The sequence below is a fragment of the Osmia bicornis genome, chromosome 10 (assembly GCF_907164935.1).
Source record: "Osmia bicornis bicornis chromosome 10, iOsmBic2.1, whole genome shotgun sequence".
Lineage (NCBI taxonomy): Eukaryota > Metazoa > Arthropoda > Insecta > Hymenoptera > Megachilidae > Osmia > Osmia bicornis.
In genome coordinates this window covers 5,181,455-5,206,360 of record NC_060225.1, presented here as the reverse complement: position 1 = coordinate 5,206,360, position 24,906 = coordinate 5,181,455, and the positions used below count along the sequence as shown (strand labels likewise).

The following is a 24,906-nucleotide window of genomic DNA, read 5'->3' as shown; positions in this document are numbered from 1 at the left end:
GCTTGTAAACGCGAACGCTTTCCATCCGGACGGATGCTATCGACGTTTCCATACAATCAAACTGAACCTTGATGGAACATGGTAATTTACGAAGTAATTTTTTTACAAAATCGTTTGTAATTATTATACATGTAACTGGGTTACTTTAATTTACAGTTTCCCTTTTTTATTTTCTTCCCGAGTAATTGACTCGACTAATTGAATAAAAAGAAGGCACTTTCTTTCAATTTCCCTTTCTTTCACCTCTTCTTTATTTTCTTCTAATTAATATTACAGCAAACAGATCTTTGCTAGTTGGTCCGTGAATCACCGAGGCAATTAAATAAACTTGTTTCAACCGGGGGAAAAAAAAAGAATCTCTATACCTCGTTGAATCGTCATCAAGCATAATGGTGTACTGTTTTCACCAGGAGATAGCCTTGTTTGCTTTACTCTCTATCATGATTCTCAATGCATTTTTTGCCGAGTGCATACAACTTTACAGTGTCACACGTTACAAACGCGACACAATGTTCGAGCATCGGGAGCATCGCGACGTCGACTTCTAACGAGCCTTCCGGTAATTACATGGCACCATGCGAACTTTCTATAGCGGGCTTACAACAACGCTGCACTGTCTAAGCGAATGTGCGCGTTCTATTATCGAACGACTCGATCTAGCGGATTTTTTAAATTACCCTTGCCTGCAATCTGTCCGCAGTTTAAGACAAATATTATCGAACAAATTTTTAATAAAAAAAATATTTAATTTCTTAATAGGGTGTAGAAGGGAATCACCCCTATTTAGAAATATTTTAATATAATTCTCAAACAGCGAAATATATCGTTGTTCAGCTAAAAGGGTTAATAAAAAAAAATATTTAATTTCTTAATAGGGTGTAGAAGGTAATCACCCCTATTTAGAAATATTTTATAATTCTCGAATATCGAAATGTATCGTTCTTCCATATTAAAAGGGTTAATAAAAAAAAATGTTTAATTTGTTAATAGGATGTAGAAGGGAATCACCCCTATTTAGAAATATTTTAATATAATTCTCGAATAGCGAAATATCGCTAATAAAATAATTTAAAAAAAATATTTAACTTTTTAATAGGATGTAAAAGGATCAACCCTGTTTGAAAATATTTTAATATAATCCTCGAGTACCGAGCGTAGAATTCGTGAAACAAGTTGGACAACTGGTTCTCCATCTGGTAGCTATTCGTGTCGGCCCCATTGAGCCGGATCCTCCTCCAGGATCCTGAAAACAGTGCTCCCTTTGAAGCTGCAATCGCGTCGACGGTGCGTGCACGGCGTAAATGGCTGCATCTGAGTGCCACGTGCCGCGTATCCTATCCAAAGGGAACAATAACCGCGAAACACTCCTTTCCCCTTTTCCTTTTTACCCGTTTCGTTTTTTCCAGCGTGCACGAAGCCGACTGATCCGCATGAACAAGTAGCCTGAGAGGAAACGAAACGAACGACCCACCAGCCAATTGTTATTGACCGGACGAAGGTAATTTCAAGGTTCGAGGAGACCGCTTCTTGGCTCGTGCTCGGAACTTGAGGAGCTCGAGACTTATCCTCACTTCTGGGCTAATTTCCCAGAGTTTAATTAACGGAATTCCTTCTACCTTTGCTTTGATTTAGCGTTTTCTGGATTTTAGGAAATTTCCGGACCAACAAAATTTCTGGGTCTTATAGAAAAACTCGATACCCTTCAATTTCGTCTGCGGGCCCTTATTTTGCCTGGGACCCTAGTTCTGGATGTCTTCTGGTAGAATTGAAGAAATAATCATCGGTTAAAACATAACGGAATTAGCTGATTTATTTGGAAAAAAAAAAGAAATTCTTGCTCACGATCGAAAAGGATCCACTCAGTCTGACGGAACGACTCGTTCCAGGGTACAGTCGACATTCATATGGTGCACCCTTAGCACGCATGACAAGTATACACGCACCATACACCCACGTACACACGCGCGAGATTTGCGGAGGCTACTACATAAATATACGAATATTTGTCAAGCAGCGAACGACAATGCAATAATTGTTCTCGTTACAGTAAAAACATGATCCTTTTCATTTTTACATTTGTCCGCTATGGATAAACCGTATTCGATAATACATAAATATACGATCTATCGTTCGATCGAAGCACGAGATAAAATATTTGAAAGGTAATAAAACACAACAAGGGCAAGTATAGTATACAATAGAATTTTGAACGACAGTCGATATAAAAAACAACAACCATATTCGACAGATATTGGTAGATTTCCGTTTTAGCTGAAAAATTCATTGGCGCCTATCGGATAATCAATTATTAAATCGTATCTGATATGTTGATAGGTTTATTTTTTTAATTTTATTTTTAATGACTCGAACAATGTTCAATTATTCAAGGAATTCAACAGAACGATTTTACAATTACTTTAAATGATTGCAATGAATTTCATTGTTTCGTGCACTTAGCTTTGGTTGCAATTTCTGTTTAGAATGCAAGAAACAATTAAATTCCTATTTATTTATTTAAATTACCTATCAATTAAATTCTATTCAACTTCCTCTAGAATAAAATTCATAAAACACAAAATCAAAATTAACAATGATTAGACCCTCCTGATTAGCGCCAACAAATTTTCTGGTGGCCAGGAAATCCTACGAAACTTACAGCCTGCGATTATCTATTTACAAAGTGTTCTTACAGTATAAATTTCGTTTTATACTCCCTACATCTTGTTCCTCGAAATAATTATCGGGTCGACTAGCATCGTCACTCGTTACAGTCAAAATTTCATTTCTGTTTCTTTCATTCTTTTCTGTTTTCATTGATACAAGTGGATCGTGTGCTCTCGTCGCGAAACCCTTCTAAATCCTTCGAAATTAACACATTAATTAACGATGACAATCGGTGTACCATTGGAAGTTTAAACTGCAGAAAATTCCAAGTACAAAATTTGAAGAAATAGATTCCATTTCGAACACTTCATCTTTCCTCGTGTTCAATATATAAAAAAGAATCTATATGGATTTTATTTCATCGAATGTTTACCGATGTTTGTGTCAGGAATTTGAATATCAATGCAGCTGAGCGAATCTTATGAATATTTCACAATGCGCCCCAGAAACTCGTAGAAATTTTTCAAATGTAAAAGCCTCGAAAAAAAGCATGTTTCATCTATTTCCTGGTGACACTGGAGAAGGTGTACCATTGGAGCATTTGATCGTTTTCCGGTTTCCTCGACACGTCGTTCCATTTCATGCATCGCTGATGCATTTTTATTTCTCTTCGTCCTTCTTTTGCTTACGTTTGCATACCATCGATGACACGGTTCTTCCTTAGCCTTCTTATTCCTTCTTTCAGGAAGTTTCACCTGGAAGCACGCTCTTTCTCCTCACGTTTTATCACAGTTTTTCCTGGATCTTCGAAAATCGCGTGATCACTTTGCCTCGCATTTCTGCGAATAGTAAATTGCTGTATCGTTAAGCCTCTCGTAACTCCTTGCACCGTTATCGATTTCGAGTTTCTACTCTGCTCCTTAAGGCATTCGTTTCGATATTCTCTGCATAATTTAGTGGAAACGAGGCATGGATAAATTTAATTCCATTTTTAGATAAAAATGAAAAAAGGGAAGATTCCTGAGTTTTATAGCAGAAATAAGAAACTTGCAATTGTACTTTTTTAATTTCATTTCTTTTCTTTTTATGGAAATTATCTTTCGAAGGTAGTTACTGTCAGCCTTCATTTTCGCGAAGAACACTTCCGATTCTGCATTCACTTCCGCCAGGGAAGGTCGTTGTTCCGGATAACAAATGTGCCGCGTGTATCATTCACCGCAAACCGCGGTTTCTGGTCTCGCCTTGCCCCCCGTTTCTCGGTTTAATATCGATCAATGCAGTGCGATAAATAACGAGTAAAATTGTCTCATCCGACGTTTCATTTCCTCTCTTCATTCCCAACTTGATTCTCCTTTCCCAAAAGATCTGCACCTTCTAATTTCTTCTTTGCGAAGGGGACTTTTTTCAAACGGGAAGAACTGGCAAATATGGAAGAACTGTAGTATTTAAAGAAACCATAATAAAATACGTAGAAAGAAAGAAGGGAGAGCCACGAGAACACCGAATATAATCGCTCCTTTAAGATGATGTTCATCTAATGCAATTTCAGATCCAATAACATTCATTTCAGATGAAGCAATTCTTATCACCATAATTAGACACGATATTTTGCAAAAGAAAGAAAAAAGTTGTGCTATCTTTTGTGCGTGTGTTCAATTAGCATTTATCGAACCATCTGTAATTATTTAAGATTTTGAAAGAATATCGTTATTTATTTTATTCATCACGATGATTCCAGGAATATTACAGGAACTGATAGCGATTCTTGTTAATCGTTGATTAATTAACACAGGAATTATGAATAAATGCAAATCAAATATTTGCAATTGTAAGTTGAAATAATGGAAAATTCACAGGTACTCCATAACACATCGGGTCGATAAGAATTGCCGGCACCGGAAGTGCATGCGTCGAAGGGATCTCGACAAAGATAAAACACACTGGCAGGAAAACAACCCATCGTTTTGAGCTCCACAAATTCCCGATAAAACCTGAGCGCAATCTTCCAAAAGAACACTTCGAACCCTATCAGCTTAAAAAGCATCTTCCTAAAAAACGATTCTCTAAACGTCGCAAAAATATTCAACACCTTAATCGATAATCAAACTTCAACAAACGAATGAATACTAATGCTAATGAAAAAAAGATATACATATCAGCACCATTGAACTTTCACGAGATATGTTTTTTTTTCTTTTTTTTTTCGATCAAGCTCAAAACGATCGATTCGTTTTATTCCATCGAATTTGTTCTTCCATTTAGCACGATACAGCAAATACGATACACACGTAAAATGGTACTAAATATTTGGGAAAAATGGGAAAGGGTTTTTATCACATCGTTCTATGTTCCTTTTTTTGTAGTTTTTCGTTTCTTTTTTACAAAAAATTTCGTCCGTCAGGAAGAAGCCATGTTCACGCATCGTTTATCATTTTCTCCCTCTTGTATAAAGGTGCAAAAAATTGGAGAGGCACGGTCATTATCGGAACGCCTAGGGTCCGCGATTCACCTCTATTTGTCGTCTACGATAAACTGATAATCACGATACGTAGATCTACTCGCTGCTTCGATAATAGTATCGATTCAGAGTTCTCTACAAATACAAAGTCTTTGATCTTATCGTGACTTGAAAAAGTTGAGCCCGTCAGTGAACTGTTATCTTCGGACTATTTTGGGGGTATTTAAATAGGTCTGTGGTTCTTTCTTCTTCCATCTGGACTATCAGTGTATCATTCTCATTAAACTGATGCATAAGTTCCGTTTATCGTACGTGTCTTACGTCTTAAAATTTAGTATAACATTTACTATTCAATGTATCAACTAAATATAAAAACGTCCACTATACACTCGTTTATCTAGTTCCATTATATTAAAAAATATACGTCTATTACCGAAATGGTAACACTGGAAAATTTGTATAGATAGAACTTATGCAATAGTCTAACGTTTAACCCTTTGCACCCCAAATAATATATCCCAGGCATAATAATTATATGTATATCCTAATTATTACCATTCTGATTTCAAGCAATTCAATCAATTCTGACTACTGTAAAAAAAGATACAGTAAACTTCATTATTGAAATAATGAATGTGTATATAGTTTAAAAAGATAAGAATGGATCATAATTAGTAATAGAGTAAATGGAGTAAAAAAGTGGAGTGCAAAGGGTTAACAATCATCCGGTATCTTGGTCCGTCTAAACCGGACCCGCGTCAGCGTTATTAATACAATCCAACGTCATCGTTATCAACAACGAAGCCGTCGATGATCCCTCGTTATCGCGACTCCTTATTGACCTCTTCCACGAAAAACAAAATACACGTTTCCAGCCTCTGGTACCTCGAAACCGAGCTCGTTATCGACAACAAAGCCAATAAAACTCGTCGGTTTCGTCGTTAAAAAAGTTTCCCAAGGAACGTCTCGCGATGGAGAAATTTTGGCAAAATAGAGCTTCTATAGAACAGTGAAGAAGCACTTTGTTTCGTTGTCGTCCGGTCAGCAACCGAGTTTCAAAGGAATTATTCTCAAGTTGCTGTAGCAAAATTGTTTAAATCCTTACATTTATTATCCTACGATCCTTGAACTTCATTTTCAGAGGACAGGCTCGTTTGCAGCCTTTCAGAGAATAGCCATAAAAGAGGTCTAGATATCCTCACTATCATTTTTGACCTTCCTTTCCAAAGGAGGATAGGCTCTTACACCCATTCCGATTGATAAAAAGCAGCCAGTAAGTGTAAAATGAGATCTAGACCCTCTGTTGTCCATATCCCTGCGATAACTATCGGTTTTCAAGTTTCTTCTATAGTCTTGCACCCATTTAGATTGACAAAAAGTAGCCATTAGGTGTAGAGTAACATCTAGACCCTCTGTTCCTTGTATCCTTGCAATAACTACCAGTTCTTGAACTTTCTTCTCGGAATACAGGCTTCTTGCACCTTTTTTAAATTTCCAGGAAAATAGCCAGCAGGTCCAGAATCATTTCTAGAACCTACAGAAAGCCTCCTACCTCTCCTCCAAACGTACGAACTGTCTTCAAACTCCTCTCTTCGGAAAAACGAGCTTGATTATCAGCGTGCAGCTTCGAGACTGGTCTAAGAACGATCTCGTCAAACGGAATAGTCCATGTGAACGATACAGAGTTCACTGAAACGCCTCGTTGATGCGACTGTCGCAGCAGGACGAAGAGGACGAGGAAGAAGACACCGTGGAAGGCGTGGCTGTGTCCAAAGGAGAGACTGTCCGCGACTTACAATATCAGAAGACGCAAGTGCAGTCCTCCGAAGCCCTGGCCTACCTGGCCCGTTTCCTGTTCAGCTTCGCCAGCTTACGCCGCTTCAGTATCAGCTGATACAACGTGTCCAGACCCTCGTGGAGACCCTCGCCGGTGATGGCGCACGCTGGTTGCACTCTGATGCACGCGCTACCTGGCATTCCTGCCAGTTCAAGAACGCCCAGATGTTTCTCTAGCTCCCCAACTTCTTTAGCACCTGTGGACATCAATTTGAATATCGTCTGGTCAGTTGGGATCCACTGGGAGGTGTCTTGGATGAACGAGGAGGTCCTAGATGGTGGATAAGGTCCTTTGGACTGATGATTTTGATTCAGGATGGCAAACGTGATTGATGAAGACAGTGTTTTTTTTTTGTTTTGTTTTAGGTTCTCATTGGTTCTGTTTCAGCTTGGACGTTGGTGAAGATGGTCTGGACTTGTATCCTTTGAATGTACTCAGGATCTTGGTTCAGGATGACTTGACGAACAGTATTCAAGTAGCTGTCTTGATATTTCTGGATTCATAGGAACATTGTAACTGGAGAGGAGTCTTCTTAATAAGGATTCCCTTGATCCTGGATTACATCGGCTTAATCGAGGATAACAAATTTACACTGTTAAGCATTAAGAGCATCCAATACTGTTATGTTAGATGAACCGTAATCCATAATCTAAATAAGCTCGATAAATTGCAGTCAAGTGTATTCATACATACACTTCATGGTCTTCAGAAGTGAAACCATACGTTCTGAATCGATATAACGATGTTCCCTCGACCACTTGTTCCCATCCACTTAAGAATTAAAAAAAGATCCTATTTTCTTTTTACCATCCCGATGATGTACAGCGTGTTACAAGAGATACAGTTTAAAAATACAACTCGAGATCTGACCCAGTTTTCTCGTATCATTTCAAAACAAAACGAGCTGAATGAATATAAATTCACGTCAAGGTTTAAACAACATCCGACGACGCGTTTTATAGGTAGACGGATAAAACCTTCTTACCTGGCAGATCCTGTTTGTTCGCCAGGATCAAAATAGGTACTCCAGCGTTGTCCGGGCTCCTGGCCGTCCTGGTCAGCTCCATCTTCGCCTCCTCGAGCCGTTCCGCGTCGCAGGAGTCGACGACGAAGATAATACCGTCGGTGCAACGGGTGTACGACTTCCATAATGGTCGCAATTTCTCTTGCCCGCCCACATCCCATACGAGGAAATTTACACCTGAAACAAATCATCACGGAAATCTATTTTATTCCCTGATCCTTTCTAAAACGATTTCATGACATAAAAGTATCTAGGAGCAGCACTTATGGCACGTCAAAAAAGACCACCTAAACGTTTCGTTAATATCGTTAACAGAAAATCGCTGATTCTTTGTTAGAACTAGGACACCTCTCAAGCTCCCAGGAAACGATAAGAAATCTTTCTCCGTGGAATCTGTATTTCAAAGAAAGTAGATTGTACAGGATAACGTAGAAAAAGGATAAAAAGAGGCTAAACGTTGCAATTCCTTCGGTCGATCGATGCTACCAGGTTTCTGGGACGTCGAGAGATCTATTCGGTACCAAGAGGAAACTGGCGCCGACACATTTCCCCGTCGCGATAACTGTAATAAGTCGTTTTCGCGGGGCTTATCCTAACCGTGTAACGATTACGTGTCCAGTTACTGTTATTTGCATGTTACTACCACGTCGAACCCGTCATTGCGTGCGATAATTCCAGGCTCTGTTACACGCGGTACCAAAATCGTCGTGATAACTGTGAGATTCGTGCCAGGGTCATTTGTTACGTTCCAGATATTCACGGATTATACGTTAGAACGACAGTTCGACGGTTTTCCATTACCGTGGGTACGACGGGTATCGCGTTAGTAAACGAAGAATTCCAGTTACCTTTCGCTTTTCCGATGCCACCGCGGATTCTCTCGCAGTTGAAGCCTATGGTGGGCACAGTGTTGAGATACTGATCGAACTTTAATCTGTACAACGCGGTGGTCTTGCCAGCACTGTCCAGGCCAAGCATAGCCACGTGGAGCGGCGTTCCCGTAGGAAGTGCCTCGAGGAAGCCGCCGCTCGTGCCGCTCCTGCCCATCCCGGCACCCATTCCTTTCCTTCACAGCAGCTTCCTTCGCTCGAGACACCCGCCGCTTTATCCTTCCTTCTTCTCCTTCTTCTTCTCTGTTATCCTTCTTTTATCTGGCATTTAGCTTATTTATTCCTCTGCGGGAACAACGTACAAACACCTTACCACACTGTTCTGGATATTTTCTTCTTTACCTCTTTCTCCTGAAATCTTCTGAATTCATTCGTCATTCACGCGGTATTTTTCTATTTTATCACCCTAGAGAGTTTGCTCGTTCGAGTATTCTTCCGAGTACCATGTTCTCTTCGGCATCTCGTTTATTTCATCGCGCTCGATACCTGGTGGTTAGCGTCTAGTTTTCGACGTTTCTCCTTCGGATCTCGTTCTCTTCGTTTTTCCCTCTTCGTGGTCGTTCCCCGTTGCTCCCTAGGCGGTGGGCGCCTTTCGTGTCCGCGGGCCAAAGTCGAGGATGGCGAAGGAGGGTCACCGCTTTCGATCCTCGTCCCCGCCGTAAAAGGACTCGCTTCGAGGCCACGATCACTACCGCACAGGCTGAAAATGAAAGGAGAAACGCGTTAGCGATGCTGCCTCTGCTCGATTATTTTCGACTTGTCTCTTTCATTTTTCCCCGAACGAATGTGTCGCGATTATTCGAGCGATCTTTCACCGCCCTCTTTTGCACGCGAACGTAATTGAAATCGAAAGTTGCCAATTTTAGAAACTTAAATTCTAATTGTTACTAATCTTTGAACAATTCCGTTCGAGATTAAAGGTGAAGATAAATTCTAGTAAAATGAATGAAAAATTCTTCAACTGGTTGATCGAACAAGTACATTAATTATATAAATGATCTTCTACCAGTGAGATTCTTCTATTTGTGATTCGGAAATAACTTGGAAGCTATTAATGTAACCTATTAATATCTTCTTTGGTTGATGGTATCAACGTGAAAAGTCGCGTCTCTCGTCGCCAGTCGAGAAAAAGTTGAGTCGAAGGACTTCTCTAAATGGTTCACAAAGAGAATTCTTTCCTCGGCTCTCCGGGGAGCGAGGCCGAAATGGCCAGGTGAGCTCCCTAAGCCCATCATAAAGCAATTCTAAAACTCCCCGATTCGTGATGCTCACAAAAGGATTGTTCGGAGATTGCCCAACAGGTAGCAAACTTCGTGTTCTACTAAAAGGAAAATTCGAATATTATTAAAAGAATTTTTGCGAAGGAAAATACTAAATTTTCTAGAAACGTTAATTAACGATTGAACTTGGAGGAAATATTCTCTGGCGATGAAAAGAACAGAACGGAAGGAGAACATTAACCTTGGCAATAAACAGCACAAGTTTAACCGGTGCACATGCAAATCTGACGACTGAATATGTATTCCAGTTCTACGAGCCACGATTAATCTCTTTCCAGATCGGCTAACTTTATGGATAACAACGGTTACGGATTATGCAGTTCTATTTTTCAACTATTAAACGTGTTGCATGCATGCTACAATTGATCCTGTTTCCATTTATAGTTACACGAGTTGGAGAAAAATCAGGGAAAGATCAAAGTTTAAAATACTTAATTTTGATATAGTTGATTGATCTTATTAATTTATTAATTTTTAAACAAAAGGGTTTCATATATTGGAAGAATATTTTTTAAAAGAATGTACAATTTAAAAAATAAAAATATAATTTAGAAAATGAAAATATGAAATAGAAAATTGAATGAATTAAAATTACGTTCATCTTGATGGCAATAATTTGATAAACGAGATTGATTGTTATTTTGGGTAATTGGGATTTGGCAATTAAGGTGGGTCATTGTTATTTTTTAGAAACTGCTGAAAATACTGTAATTCATTGTTATATAGAAATGTTTACGTATTGATCACAATAGATGAAAATAGCCTTTTAGATACATATAAAATACAGCACGTTCTGTCAGCTTCTTCCGGTCTATTGTACAGGTCTTCCGGTGTCTAGCGCAGGGTTTTTCATCGAGTTAGGTGAATCCTTTATTCTTATTTCCGTCACGCGGCTATAACTTCCGTGTTCGCATCGATTCAATCTTTCGATTTCCGGAGATAAATACGAATATACCTTCTTTCTCTTTCTTGCGAATTTTCAATATTTTTCTAATTTCGAATGGTATTCGAAGCGATTATTAGTCTCCTTTCGAACAAGCGAACGTAGATATTTATCGATAGCTAATCACGACTGATAATAGTCGCGATCACCGAGTATCGCTCGAATTATTTCCTCTTCTTTTCTTCTTCTTTCGCTCATCTTCTCGGCCATTGTTCTCCGTACCTTCATTTTCTCTAATGACGCAACTTGCCACTTTTCTTCTTACTTCCTAACTAATCCAACGCAATCACCAGTCATTCTCGGTTATTTACTCATTTAATTGCGGGTATCTTCGTATGTATAATTTTACAGTCATGCAATTTCTTTTTTCTATGACAGTAATCTGACTCGTTGAAAAATAACCAGGAAGAGATCAAAGTTGAAAATATTCAATTTTCAGGTAATTGATTCAATTCATTAAATCATTACTCTATAGTCCTCGAATTATTAATTTTAAAAGAGTTTCATATATTGGAAAAATAATTTTCAAAAATGAAAATAATATGAAATAGAAAGAAAATTGAATTGAAATTGGGGCTCTCCCCGTGGTCCGCACTCCGAGAGTTAAGTAGAGATCTCTCGTGATTGTTTGAATAATTTTGCTAAAAAATCGCCTTATCCGCTGTTTTATTATACTAGTAATATTTTTCCAAGAAAGGTGTGTTTGAAAGACGCGTAAAACGACACTTGGTGTTAGCCGGCACTCCTTCCAATGACTCTTAAATTCCTCGCCTCGACTGTCTAGACTAGACGAAACTCGTAATCCGTACGTGCTGAAGTGAATTTAAGGCTTCTTGGTTCTCAAAGTACACGAGTCACAGAAAGCTAAAGCCGAGTTAATAAACCACGAACAAACAGCAGACAATTATTTTTATTACAGCCCTTTCGTACGAGTTTTAACATAAATCTACAGTAACATGATGTGTTCGTTTTTAGAAAGAAACACCAAAGGACACCAACGAGAACAGATTCTGTTCTTAACAGGAGAAAAAAAAAATGAGAAAATGTTGTTGCTGGCAGGTGCTGCAGACTGGTCCAGAAAAAAAATGAAGATAAAAGTGGGTCGGGATGCGAGCCAATGCAGATGCACATGCATCAGATGCAGTTTACAGATATCGCTGCCAATATTTTGTATTTCTCATTTTTCCCACGAATATGTTTCCAATTAACTTAATTCAAGTAAACTCTAAATTTCCAAATAAAATAAATCCAATCCAATCAACGAATAATTCACACATTCAGCAATGTAAATTTCCGATGCACCCTGATGGAATCCATCAGGATCGTTTCGAAACGAGGAAGGTTCATCCAAAAATTCCCCCGTCCAATTTGTATTCATTAATTCCCAGACAGACACCGGTTCACGATGATCCTCAATTATGAGCATCGTCGTTAACGAACGTTCAATGTAATTACTAGGTAGTAGGAAAAAGCTGCTCGAGGTTCAATGTAACATTAACGAGATTCGTGTGTACCGGCTCTTTTTCCCTGGCGGCGAAACGTTTACATGGGTAAACAGAAACGATTCAAAGGGGTTGAAAGAGCACAGACACACCCCCTCGTGAAACCACCACTAATTTTCAGCCACCAGACTCGCTCTTCTCCTTCGTCTTTCTTTCACCCGTTTCATTCGTGTTTTCAAGCATTCAAGAAACAGAATCGAGACTGCAGAAAGTGCAGCAGACAGAGATGCACTTTTGAGGAAGAAAAATGCATCTCGCGATTGTTGATCGAGGAGCTTGCAACAATAGGTACCTTCCGCTGTTCTGATCATTTTTTTTTTCCGAGTAGATGATCGATCGAATCGAAAGGAGAGGCTGAACGATGACCCAGAACGGCAGATTTCTCTGGCCGTGTGTATCCTCTCGCCTTAAATTTGATTTACCTACTTTTGCACGTGCACGCTAAGTGTACCTGCTGCCTCGTCTTGGCCCCCGTGCATTCGAGGTCGCATAAATTAAAATCCGTGGCACGTCGAGCCTCTGAATATTTATAGAAATCATGCCAACTCTCTGTTGTACTGCACAATATTGCATAATCGTTGGATAACGCGCATTCTCTCCGGCTCACTCTCGATAATATCGAAATTTCAATTTCAATAATTGTTCTCTTCATGGCCGAATTTCAGGCCTAATTAATTAAAATTAAGGCCTTTATTTTAGAAGAGTGCTCTATTAACACCTTGGTAAAAATTTAAGTCCTCTCTGTTCTTGATTTAGAAATCAACTGCTTGACCAATTTTCACGAAATTCTTGATAAGCGACCCCATTAGCAGTGATCGATAGCATAGCAATAATTTCTTCGAAACGAGGAAAACCATTAGGGAAAATGAGGAACATTACTCGATCTTGATAAGCGGGAATGAGATCGATAACAGGATCGCGCGTGCCTTAAATCATTTCACGCTTACGTTCTAGAAATGGTAAATGAAAACGTCGAGCTTCTTCTTACGCCTCTATTAAACTTGATTCCTTAGATTTCCTCGATAAGATGATTTTAAGTGAAATTTCAGAATTTTTCCTCTTCAGCTACGAAAACTCGATATTTTCAGGAAATATGATTTATTTAAACGTTTGGCATCAATATTTACGCGTTCGATTCGCGGAACAGGTGTATTTCGAGGTTCCTAGCTGACCTGAAAACGCATCGAGCGACCAACATATTCAGAGGCAGGCGGAGAAGTAGGTAAATCGAATTTAAACCACAATACAAAATGGACCAACAAACTACCATTGCAAAAACGAAATTTTTATTTTCTGTATGTGTCTTTCGATATTATTATAAATGAAATAATAGAATCTTGTCTAGGCTGCCTCGAATGGTGATTAAAAATGAATCGGTAGGAAGTGGAGATGGAAAGGTCGAAAATATTTCCACGACCCCCTGGCACGATGGAGGCAACTGAAACTAATAATAGAGCATGTAACAGCACCAGGCCCGTTACATAGGCTGGTTAAAAGTTAGGTATAGCGTATCTGGAACGCGGGACTTTGCGAAGGGAAATCAGTCTATCGAGTAAAGTGGGCCTCGTTATTCACGATCTCGGTTGATAACCCTAGCCTCCTGTTTCCTACGATCCACCGTCGCTCTTCGACCGCTTATCTAGATCCTGATAATAGCGTTACACGCGCTCCGACGAACACGATCTTCCTGATAAGTCACGAAAAAAGTGAGAGCGAAAACCGCGGTCTCGATCGTCTTCCTCCGAGAATAGAAAATGATTTCAGATTTTTATTATAAATTTTAGAACAAAATTGTAACGGTAGCGATCTTTGAGAAATATTTATCTGGTTCGTAAGTAATTTTGTTCGAAGGAATTTCTACTTTTCTAAAAATAAATATAGGTTTCGGAGGAAATACAGAAGGTGTTTGTTAACGATTGAAGCACGACCTAAAAACATTTCACTGTTTCGGAGGCACGAAACGCGGCTCGGAATTCTTTGCGTGCCGTAACATTACGTGAGCCTTGAGAATTGGTCTGCAATTTGCAGTAAAAGCGAGATAATTAAGCCGCCGTTTGATCGTTTCAGTGATTCACTTGGAACGGAACGTAGCGTATATTTGCAGCACCGAACACCGTGAAAGAATTTCACTTTGCGATGTATTGCTGATTCGTTTGATTAATATTCTTTGATCAGAATATTCTTTGTTCAATTTCTAAAGTATTAAGAGATTCAATCTTAAAATATGAAGTTTTCTACGAGAAATGCATCAAAATAATGAAATGAAAGAACCTCGCTTATTCTATTTTCGTAGGAAACAGAAGAAGAATAACTGAGAGGAAAATTGCGGGGGAGGATTTGGAGCCAGAACGAAATTAAACCGTCGATTTGGCATCGTTTTATGGAAAGCAGATCATTGCGAGGATTTCGTATGGTGTCAAGGATAATAGCGTTTAATAATAGAAAATGTCAGCGTGGAATCGTGGACAAGTGTTAACGCAATCACACGTGGCATGCAAGTATGCGGTGAAACTTAAGACCGGTGGCATTCGTGAGAAACATGGTGTTAATTAGACGAATGACTGAATTAGCGGCTATTTATCCCTGAGAAAAGATCGAGTGTTCACTTTCGTACCGGCTACACCATACGAAAGTGGATCTCTCATTCAGTTTCACTGCGATTGAATTTAAATTCCTTCGCATGATGCCATTCAGAACTTTCGTGAACGTGGATCAATCCTTTTCTGAGATTCAGTCGAAAATTTAATTGTTCTTTGGGTTAACGCGGTGGTGGGCAAATGCAACTGTGAGTGCAAGTGAGGTGCACTCGAGGGCAGGGATGGATTGGCAATTTCTCGGTTTGAAAATTTGGAATTTCTATATTTCTTAATTTTCAAATTATCAAATTTGATATTTCTAAATTCCCAAATTGACAAATTTGGAATTTCTATATTTCTTAATTTTCAAATTACCAAATTTGGTATTTCTAAATTTCCAAATTGACAAATTTGCAATTTCTATATTTCTAATTTCCCAAGTTCCTAAATTCCTAAATTCCCAAATTGCCAAATGTGGAATTTCTATATTTCTAATTTCCCAAGTTCCTAAATTCCTAAATTCCCAAATTGCCAAATGTGGAATTTCTATACTTTTAAATTTCTAAATTTCCAAATGATTAATTGCAAACTCTGCAATTTTTAAATTCCCAAACTCCCAAACCTCCAAACTCTCAACCTCCCAAACTCTCTTTGGAAATTTGATACCTATTTATTTCTGAGTTCTGAACGCAGCTATACCACAAAGAAACAAAAGAATATAGGAAGCGAAATCCACAAGGAAGCATGTTTCTCGATTTAACCACCTCCTTACGCTATGCACTGTTGTCTCTCAAATGCATCTTGCACCGATGCACCTACGGTCTAGAATAATTACCTACACTTTCCTTGTGCGTTTTACGCATTCGTGGTCATTGTTTTTCCGCTGAACTGACTAGATTCCCGTTATCTTTTTTTATTAACATTTATCGAACCGATAAATAATAATTCATCCTCGATAAGGTATTATTTTCGCGACAAAATTGCTGGCAATTAAGATACAAACCAAAATGAGAGATAAGAAATTATAAATGATAAAGGCATTAATATCGTTCAAATTAATGATCGATCGAAATGATTGATTACCGCATACCTTCTGTCGTGTTGCATTCGATACGATGTAATGGAACTTTATGGACAATTTAACGGTATCTCAGAAAAATAATTTCTTTTCCTTTTACAAGCACCAAAAATAAGAAACTAAAGTCGTGGTTTGAAAAATATTCCGAGAACAATGCTGCAGGAATATTTTTCCGAACCTTTGTCTCAGAATATTCAACGCATCTATGCTCGTGATGCATCTATGCAGCAATCAACGATACACGAGGTTGGTGCATTTCAGAGCTCGGCAAAAACAAAAACAGGAAGGAGAAAAAAGAAAAAAGAAATACCGAAGGAGGCTTTCACTTCACGCCCGATGAGCAGACGGAACCGTCTCGAGGGCTTTTCGTTTCGATTCCGCGGTTCGTACGATTTTTAATGACCTCTGAAATCCGGAGGGGAACGAACGAAGGAGTGCCCACTATTAACAGACGTCAATTAAACGCCAATTAATCGAATGCATCCTGTCTGTGCGTATTTAATATATATACTCATCAAGAAATGTTTAATGGTTGAATGCAAAAGAAGAAGAAAAAAAGAAGGTGTTATCAGAGTTCAGGTGTAGTTTGAATGCACTTTATATTTAGTTTAGATTATTTCTAGTTAAGGTCTCATTAAGTTCTAATGGAATTTTGGTCGAGGTTTAATCGAAAGCTCTTGGAGTTTTAATTGAGTTCTAATCAAGGTTTAATCTAGATCTAGGCGAAGTCTAGTCAAGGTCTAGGATTTAGTTTAGATTTTAGTTTTAGTTGGAGACTAGGTCTAGGTTTGATGTTAATTAGGTCGAAGTCTTAGTCTAAGTCTAAGTCTAGGCTTGAGTCTAAGTCTAGGTCTAGGTTGAGGTCTAGCTTTAACTCTAAGTCTAAGTCTAAATCTAAATCTAGGTCTAGGTCTAGGTTTTGGTCTAAGTCTAAGTCTAACTCTAAATCTCGGTCTAGCTTTAGCTTTAAGCCTAGATCTAAATTTCAATTTAAACCAAAATCTACATCTAAAACTAAGTCTAGGTCTAGATTTAAGTCCATGCCTAAATCTAACAAGTCCACACCCAAATCTAGACCCATGCCTAAGTCTAGATCCACTCCTAAATCTAGGTCCCTATCAAAAAACACTCAACCAATTAATTAAAACTGAACATCGGAAAAAAGAGTACCATCCTAGAGTACAGTTTCAACGAGCTGCTCATCCGAAAAAACTTGTGACGCAGTCAACCAGGATGATCTTCGATGAACATACCGTTACACTGATGTAACAGACCTGTCGACCCGTAAACTTACTCTTGCGTACTAACATAGTGAGAAAAAAATAAGATGCAACCTTGAAGAATGCGACGACAGAGTTAAGATAACTTCAAGGATGAATGATCATTCCTAATTAAATCTTTTTTTAACGGCACTAATTGACCATTTCTGCAAGAAATACTACGATTCTTCGGTAGCGTATCTACATAAATCTAAGTATTCTTTTTTAACTTTACATCCTAAAGAAACTTTCACCAAGGAAGAATTTTGCCATTTCGAAGATTTAAATCTCTTACGATCTGAATTTATTTTTCAACGAGAAATCGGGTCCACCGGATCGAATTATTTTATCAGTCGATGTTTATCGGCATCGAGAACGTTTCACTCGTAACTTTAATTTCTAAAAGAGACGAAGTTTATGAGCGAATATTAAATTCACGAACAACGAGGGAGCCAGCGTTGAAATTAAAGAATCCATAATAAACGAAGCCTCGTGAAAGTTGATGAAAATGATTTTTCGTGCAGGCGAAACCGACCACGCAGATAGGAATCGTTTAAAACACGTTCTCGCGATGGTGAATCCTCGTTCGCTGAGCTATTCACGATTTATTGTTCATCGTCTCGTTTATATAATAAAACAGGGCTCTTCTCTTCTCGTTTTCAGGACGTTACCATCTCGCTTTCACTTCTCTTGTATCCACTTATCGATGGAGATAATACGTGATTACACTTGTTAAAAATACTGAAGAAGTATTATCCACTGATGTAACTAGGATTTTTTAGGGAATGTGAAGTATTTGATATCTTGCATTTTGCAAAATTTTATCAGAGAAGCTTTGAATTTGGGAATTTTGAAATTGAGAAATTTGAAAATCTTAGAATATTAGAATTTGGGAATTTGAGAATCTTAAAATATTAGAATTTGGAAATTTGAAGATTTGGAAATTTGGAAACTTGAGAATCTTAGAATATTAAAATTTAGAAATTTTTGAATTTGGCAGTTTAGGAGTTTGAGAACTTTAGAATATTAGAAATGAAAAATTTTAAAAATAAATCATGTAGTAAAGCAAAGTTTTGCAAATTCCGATGAAACAGCCACCTGTTTCGCTTCCTCCATATCCGAAACGAGGTGGAAATCAGGCTAACGGTCCTTTCGGAGAAAGGACAACTCGTTTCTCTTGTTCGTTACCTAGATTAAGCTCAGCAAGGTAAAAGTCGATACATCTTATACGATCGACGCACACGTGTATGCCTAAAACTTATTGCCCGAAGGGCCCTTTCTCTTCTCAAAGATTTATTAATCCTATATCCAGATCCATTTCATTCTTCATTCAAAATTTCACCAACTATACATCTCTAAAAAAAAAATAATCTATTACTTTAAAATTAAATTCAACAACCGGGAGAAAATATTATTGTTAGAATAATAATCTGACAAAAGAAATAAGACAAAAGCAAGGGTATAAGGTCAAGATGCTTTCAAGAATACTTGTTTTAGACCAGAAAAGTTAAAAATGGCAAGTACATGTTTCTATAGTTTCGTGTTCCCAAAGTTCGACGACTTCCCTGGGCTAATTCGAGCGATTTCAATTGACTCACGGGGAAATTGCACCAGTGGCGCCTGACAATGTCCCTGAAATGCACATCTGCACCATACCAGCCGAATAAATCGGTCTCGAATTAGAATCCACTTTCGAATCAATTTGTGTGCACCAGATTACCAGCCAGAACAATAACATCCCCAAACAATCTAAAATCTATTTTCTTATTGCTCACAAAAATGTGCAATACATTGCACTGTTTTAAGATGAATATGCATGGGAGCATCGTGTACGATTCACGGAATAGCAAGATTTCCGGTGTCTGATCCTGCGTGAGCGTCGATATCCGGTACAACCGGAAATTCATTTAGGAAGGAGAGCCGGTCGATTTTAATCGAATTTTCAATCAACAGGAGAAGACCCAAAGATATTATTAAATTAGAAATTTTTAACAAACTTTTTTCACAAAAATTTTCCATTCTTTTTCAAAGTTTTTAAAAGTTTCAAAAATGTTTGATTTTGAATAATTATTAGAGTGATCGAATTGTTTTCATTCAAAGAGACTAATGAGCATCCTACTATTTACAGGATCAACGTAGGATTAGCAATGTGGATCGGTGTGTCAATGTTGCAGCTAGCAACGCAGCTGGTTGCTTTGCTGCCGGGGGTGTTATCGACTGATAAAGGGGCGCATGCGTGCGAAGCAACCCCCATTCTTCCAGCAGGACGTCCATGACGACGTCGGCATCGTCGTCGTCGTTTCCAGGAGACCGTTGAATTCTCTAAACAAATGGTATCTGATCCTGGTAACCATAAACCACCCCCCCCTATCAATTCAACCCCTCCTCGAAATCAAATGAATATTTCATGAGAAATTTATTTTATTTTTATACCGAAGAACCATTTTACAATATAGCACTGCTTCTCGTTTCATAATTTCCCGTGAATCTTTTTAAAATAGTCAACAAATTAACATTTATCCATAAAGAAGTTAATCACAGAATCAACATTCTCTATCTCTCGCAATTATTCCATCAATTTTTATCTAATTCTCTACTCGACCAGATTTTTATCTACCTTCTCACGCAAACGTTTTGTTTTTATCGAAGAGTTGCTTCACCTTTAACTATCCAAGCGAATTATCACGTTTCCCAGCGTTACGGATTAACATGTAGCTCAGACACCCTTTCTAAATAGACACAAAGTATAAACCGTGAATCGGAAGTTTCCTTCGAGTAGTTTTTCGAACAACGTTTCAACTTGCACGGCGAAATCTTCACTGATAAGAAATTCAAATAGATTTATCTAGTGTTTCACAAGGTGATAGGTGCTCTTTAAACAGACTTGTCTAATCTGAATCATAGTGCAAATGAACAAAGAACCTGTACTTCAAAATTCTACTCTATTTCACTATTCTCCTCAAAGACATCCGGTATCTTTATCAGATCTTCGATCATTCTAATACCCTATTGACTGAAAATTTTAATGATCCTACAATTTCTCTGATTTCTACATCAAAATAAAACGACTTAATTCTCTGAATTTTACAGTTTCTCTGATTTCTACATCAAAATAGAATGACTTAATTCTCTGAATTCTACAATTTCTTTGATTTCTACATCAAGATAGTTAGATTTATCGATTAGCTTCGGTGTTTAATAAACGCGTTGACCGAGAATCATGAAATTTCAGTCGGATAACGAACGTGTTTACAGAAGAAGAACAATCTGAAGTATCTTCAGCCGGTCAACAGGAGCTTGTAATCGAGAACTGCAACGCTGCACTAACTTTTGTCCACGCTGCAGGCACGGAGATGCAGCGCAAGCGGATAATCTTCCGCCCCTTTGTCTCTATATCGCAAAGAAACATACTGGATTAATAAAATGATATTTTAAAAAAAGCAAAAGCGACCTTCTTCGATTTTCCGGAACAACCTTCGCACGGTTCACGACCTCCATCGACGGACCCCTTTTTATTGAGTTATTAGACTCATCCGCGTCATTTCCCTCCAATTCAGAGGGATCCCTTTGATTGTCCTATTTGTTTAACGAGACGAGCCCATATCGCTTGAAATTCGTTCACAAAAAGAATCCCTGCTTTAATTACCTCACTCAATTATGCTTAATCACCCTCTCGAGGGGAGGCTCGTTTAAAAAGTAACCAGCGACGAAATTGCCTCGACATTTTTACAGATTTCAATCCTTTTTTATTTCCTTGATATTAAAATTTCAAACTACGGAAGATAGTAATCATTCTATCGTGGAATGTTTCTTCGAAACGCGGTTTAAGTCACGATGAACTCTATTGCGCGACCGATCACTTTCCTCTTGTAAATCGGTATAGCAGCACCGGGTAACGATTATAATCGCCACGTGCAGCTAGTAACGGCATTCTTCGTTCGCCCGTTCTCTCGCGAAAGCCGCTCATTTTCTGATGCTTCCTACAACAGAACTAGGCGAATCGAATCCCATCGAACACGACCGACAGGAGTTGGAGAATTTCACGTGGAAATATATGCGGTAGAGAGGCGAGAGAACCGGTTGTTTTCACAGCTGCGACGATCCTCTCTACATCTTTCCATGTTATGATCGTTTGTTTCTGCTTAAACAATCCGTACACGATGTCGGAACGTGACGAGAAACGCGGTATTCCGTGTTTAAGGATACCTCTTTGAGCACGTACAGACGAAATACAATAACAATTAATATCTACGTTATCGGTAATGCATGAAAGGCAAGCATCGCATAGAATCCCTGGCGTTATTTGGCGATTTCCTAGAAGACAAATCGGCAAAATATAAAATACTCCCGCTATCGACATTTCTAATGTCACGTGGTATTTTCTTTCGTTCATTTATATATTTTTAATGAAGGCCTTTTCATCATTTTTTTTCTCAAGCTTTACCTTTTTGTGAGAAAGACAATTAAATGCAATTCTAGATTAAATTCTTTCCTTCCTGGTTCCAACAAGTAGGTTCGTATTCTATTTTCTCTCGTTTTCCTCAATAATAAAGTTCTATATTTTATTTTTCATGAACGTCTTTTCAACGAAAGCCTCTTCACGGCTCGCTTTTTATCTTTTGTCTAAATAACATTTGTCATTCTATGTAATGCCTAGGAAAAGTTTACATAATATTAAAATAATTCGGATATTTTATGTATACAATAGCTGTTTTTCATACTTAAATACCGAACGCAAGGTTTCAGACCTTATTCACAATTATTCTATATTTAAATCAAAATCCAATCAGGGATTAAACCCCAGCAACGATCAAAGGATCAAAGTTAACATTTAACCCGTCACCCGTTAATCCGTAAGCCTTTAATATCAGAAAAAAGGAAAGAATCTAGGCCTTGACTTTTAACCCTTCTCTCGTGTACGTATATTCCCTATTCTTTGAAGGTTTTAGTTGTGCGAGTAATTATTGGAAATCCATTACTTCTGAATGAAAAGTTTCTTCCATGCTTTACCGAGCCCGCCTACATCTATCTGCAAAATACATTCTGTATTTATGCTCTCGATGGACATCGAAACTTTTTGATTAATTTAGAGTGAATTTTGGGAGACTTCTTCGTCGTTGCTCCATTAAAAAACTTTGAACACTGTAGCTGCAATATTAACCCTCTGACTTTATATTGTTCTAGACCTTAAAAAAATCTGAAAAAATTCTGAGATATCTATTGAAGCTTCTAATTTAACATACAAGCGATATTTAAGTGAAATGTTTAAATTTTCTTGAAATAAAAATAAAAACTCGGCGACCCAGTTTGCCAGCGGAAGATTTGATTCATTCATCTAATATAACGATGGAAGTATCGTTAAACCTTGTTGGACGAATACAGGGTCATTTTAATTCATTATTTATTGTACAATAATATGTATACTCCTCTTCTCTATGAAAATATATTTAAAAATTGCTACGGGTCGAAACGACCCTTTCATAAAGCATCCGCCTGCCGAGGATTAAATTGGCCATTCGTCAAAGTGACACGAAGACGATACGCCCGTTACATTCATGAGGACAATTAAGGGCGGGCCTGGGACGTCGCGCAATTAACGTGACGTTGTTATACGTATGCAGATAGACCGTCGAAAATACGGTCATCGTCCTCCGGCGAACGTGTGAAAAATATATTTTTCATGAACGAAAATCTTGAGAAGCGTTAGGTGTACCTGTACGCATGAAGCGACTGCCGGCCGACGGGTTTATGGGACGATTGAATATTTATAAAGCGTGGCAATGACTCTGTCCGAATATTAATTGCATCACCGGTCGTGTATCTTGCATACGCACCGATGGTACACCTAACTCGAATATAATTGTTCTTGGGGAATTTGTTTGTAAACGGACGTATAATTTGAAAGAGGATTAAAGAAGCCATCTGATTCATTGGATAGCAACGTTCCATCCGTTTACCATCCGATGGTATTTTCTATGATTTTTACGGTGATTAAAGGGCACTGAGAACAGGTATCCTATCCATTCATAAGGCACGGTGAGAGGAACGCGATAACCTTGATTCCTCTTCGAAGCTGTCACATCGATAGTCACAGCCTCCAACACAGGGATTCATTCACACGCGATTTAAACCGTGCGACCATCAAGGGAATTAACAATGGACCGCGATTTACCGACACGTAACACTTGTCGAAATTAACGAAATTAATCGCCATCCCTGGCACAGGTTCTGTTACATAACTCGCTTTATTTTGAGTAAGACGTTTTTAACTCACCATCTTTTTCGTCCACGAGGGCCGTATCCGAGCTCCGAAGACACAGCTATGTTGATTATGGACGCACAGAAACACGTTACATCGGCTTTGACACACTTCTCTGGAAACCTGGAAGACCGGTTGATTTTCGTTTCTTAGTACGAACGGAGGTAACGATGTTTCCGTTAATTATTACGCGGAAGCACACGCGAATAAAGTAAAGTCGGTATCGTAACGGGTTTAGACGGATGACATTCGAGCACAACAAAACAATCACTCACCGGTTGACGTTTAGGAGCAAACTCCCAACACATCCGACGACTTTCAACAACCGAAACAGACTGGCTGCATCCTCCTTCAGTCGCACCCTATTTTCATTGACAGCCAATAGGAGGCGACACAATCCAATGGGCGCCATGTTTAACCGCCAATAAGGGCGCCCCTCCTTTCGATTGTTGCTCCAATCAGAGCAAAGTGTCTACGTGCCGAAATTCTCGTTAGTATTTCTATGGGGTGTCGAAATATTTTATAAAATGAAAACAACATTCAGAAATATTATATTAATATAAAAAGGACCTTCTAATGAATTACAAGAAAAATTTTAGATACAAAAATAATTCCACATGGGAAGGAAATAAAGATCTGGATCCTTCTAATCGTATTTTTTTTTTGAAAATATGAAATGTTACTGACAAAATACAATGTTCTTTAAAATTAAACGTTAAAGTAAAGTACCATGCAAATGGTACTCTTTGTTTATATCATCCCATGAATTTCATTGTAAATTATGCAAAAATATGAATAATAAACAAGAAAGATTTTGGAATAAAATGAAAGATATCACCCTGTATAATTCCTTTGGTTTTACAAGCTGTCTACGTCCTCAGATTGGTCCCCCTAAGAAACGGCGGACCATCCAAGTCAATTGTTCTTAAATAATATAAATTGAAGACCAAGAACGTAGGCCAACAGCGGCCAAACAATTCGTCTTTCACTCGTGCGATCGAGCGGAACACAATGCACGGGAAAAAGAACGAAGCGAACGACCAATGCGATCCCCATTAAATAATTTATCGTGTTTCTCTGGGGCTTTGCCCTTATTTGTTATGTTCAAGATCGTGGGACTTGATCATCCGAGTTTTTATTCCTCGTGTTACACAAATATTTTTCTAAACTTACCACGAAACTATTTAAATAACTTT

General features: G+C 38.3%; 1 protein-coding gene across 1 annotated transcript; it reads right to left on the bottom strand.

The window, feature by feature from the left end:
* Nucleotides 1-1,784: 1,784 nt before the first annotated feature.
* Nucleotides 1,785-24,061, bottom strand: LOC114877215 (ADP-ribosylation factor-like protein 4C). The gene is made up of 5 exons (XM_029189502.2): nt 23,986-24,061; nt 23,726-23,833; nt 8,772-9,513; nt 7,885-8,100; nt 1,785-7,095 (listed from the first exon to the last, which is right to left on the bottom strand). The coding sequence occupies exons 3-5, from the start codon at nt 8,980-8,982 to the stop codon at nt 6,899-6,901; spliced, it is 624 nt and encodes a 207-aa protein (XP_029045335.1). The 5' UTR covers nt 8,983-9,513; nt 23,726-23,833; nt 23,986-24,061; the 3' UTR covers nt 1,785-6,898.
* Between the last annotated feature and the right edge of the window lie 845 nt (nt 24,062-24,906).

Coding starts and splice junctions, on each gene's coding strand:
- LOC114877215 (XM_029189502.2), bottom strand. CDS start 8,982: ATGGGTGCCGGGATGGGCAGGAGCGGCACGAGCGGCGGCTTCCTCGAG. Junction 8,101..8,771: donor TGGCATCGGAAAAGCGAAAG/GTAACTGGAATT, acceptor GATTTGTTTCAG/GTGTAAATTTCCTCGTATGG. Junction 7,096..7,884: donor GAACAAACAGGATCTGCCAG/GTAAGAAGGTTT, acceptor TGATGTCCACAG/GTGCTAAAGAAGTTGGGGAG.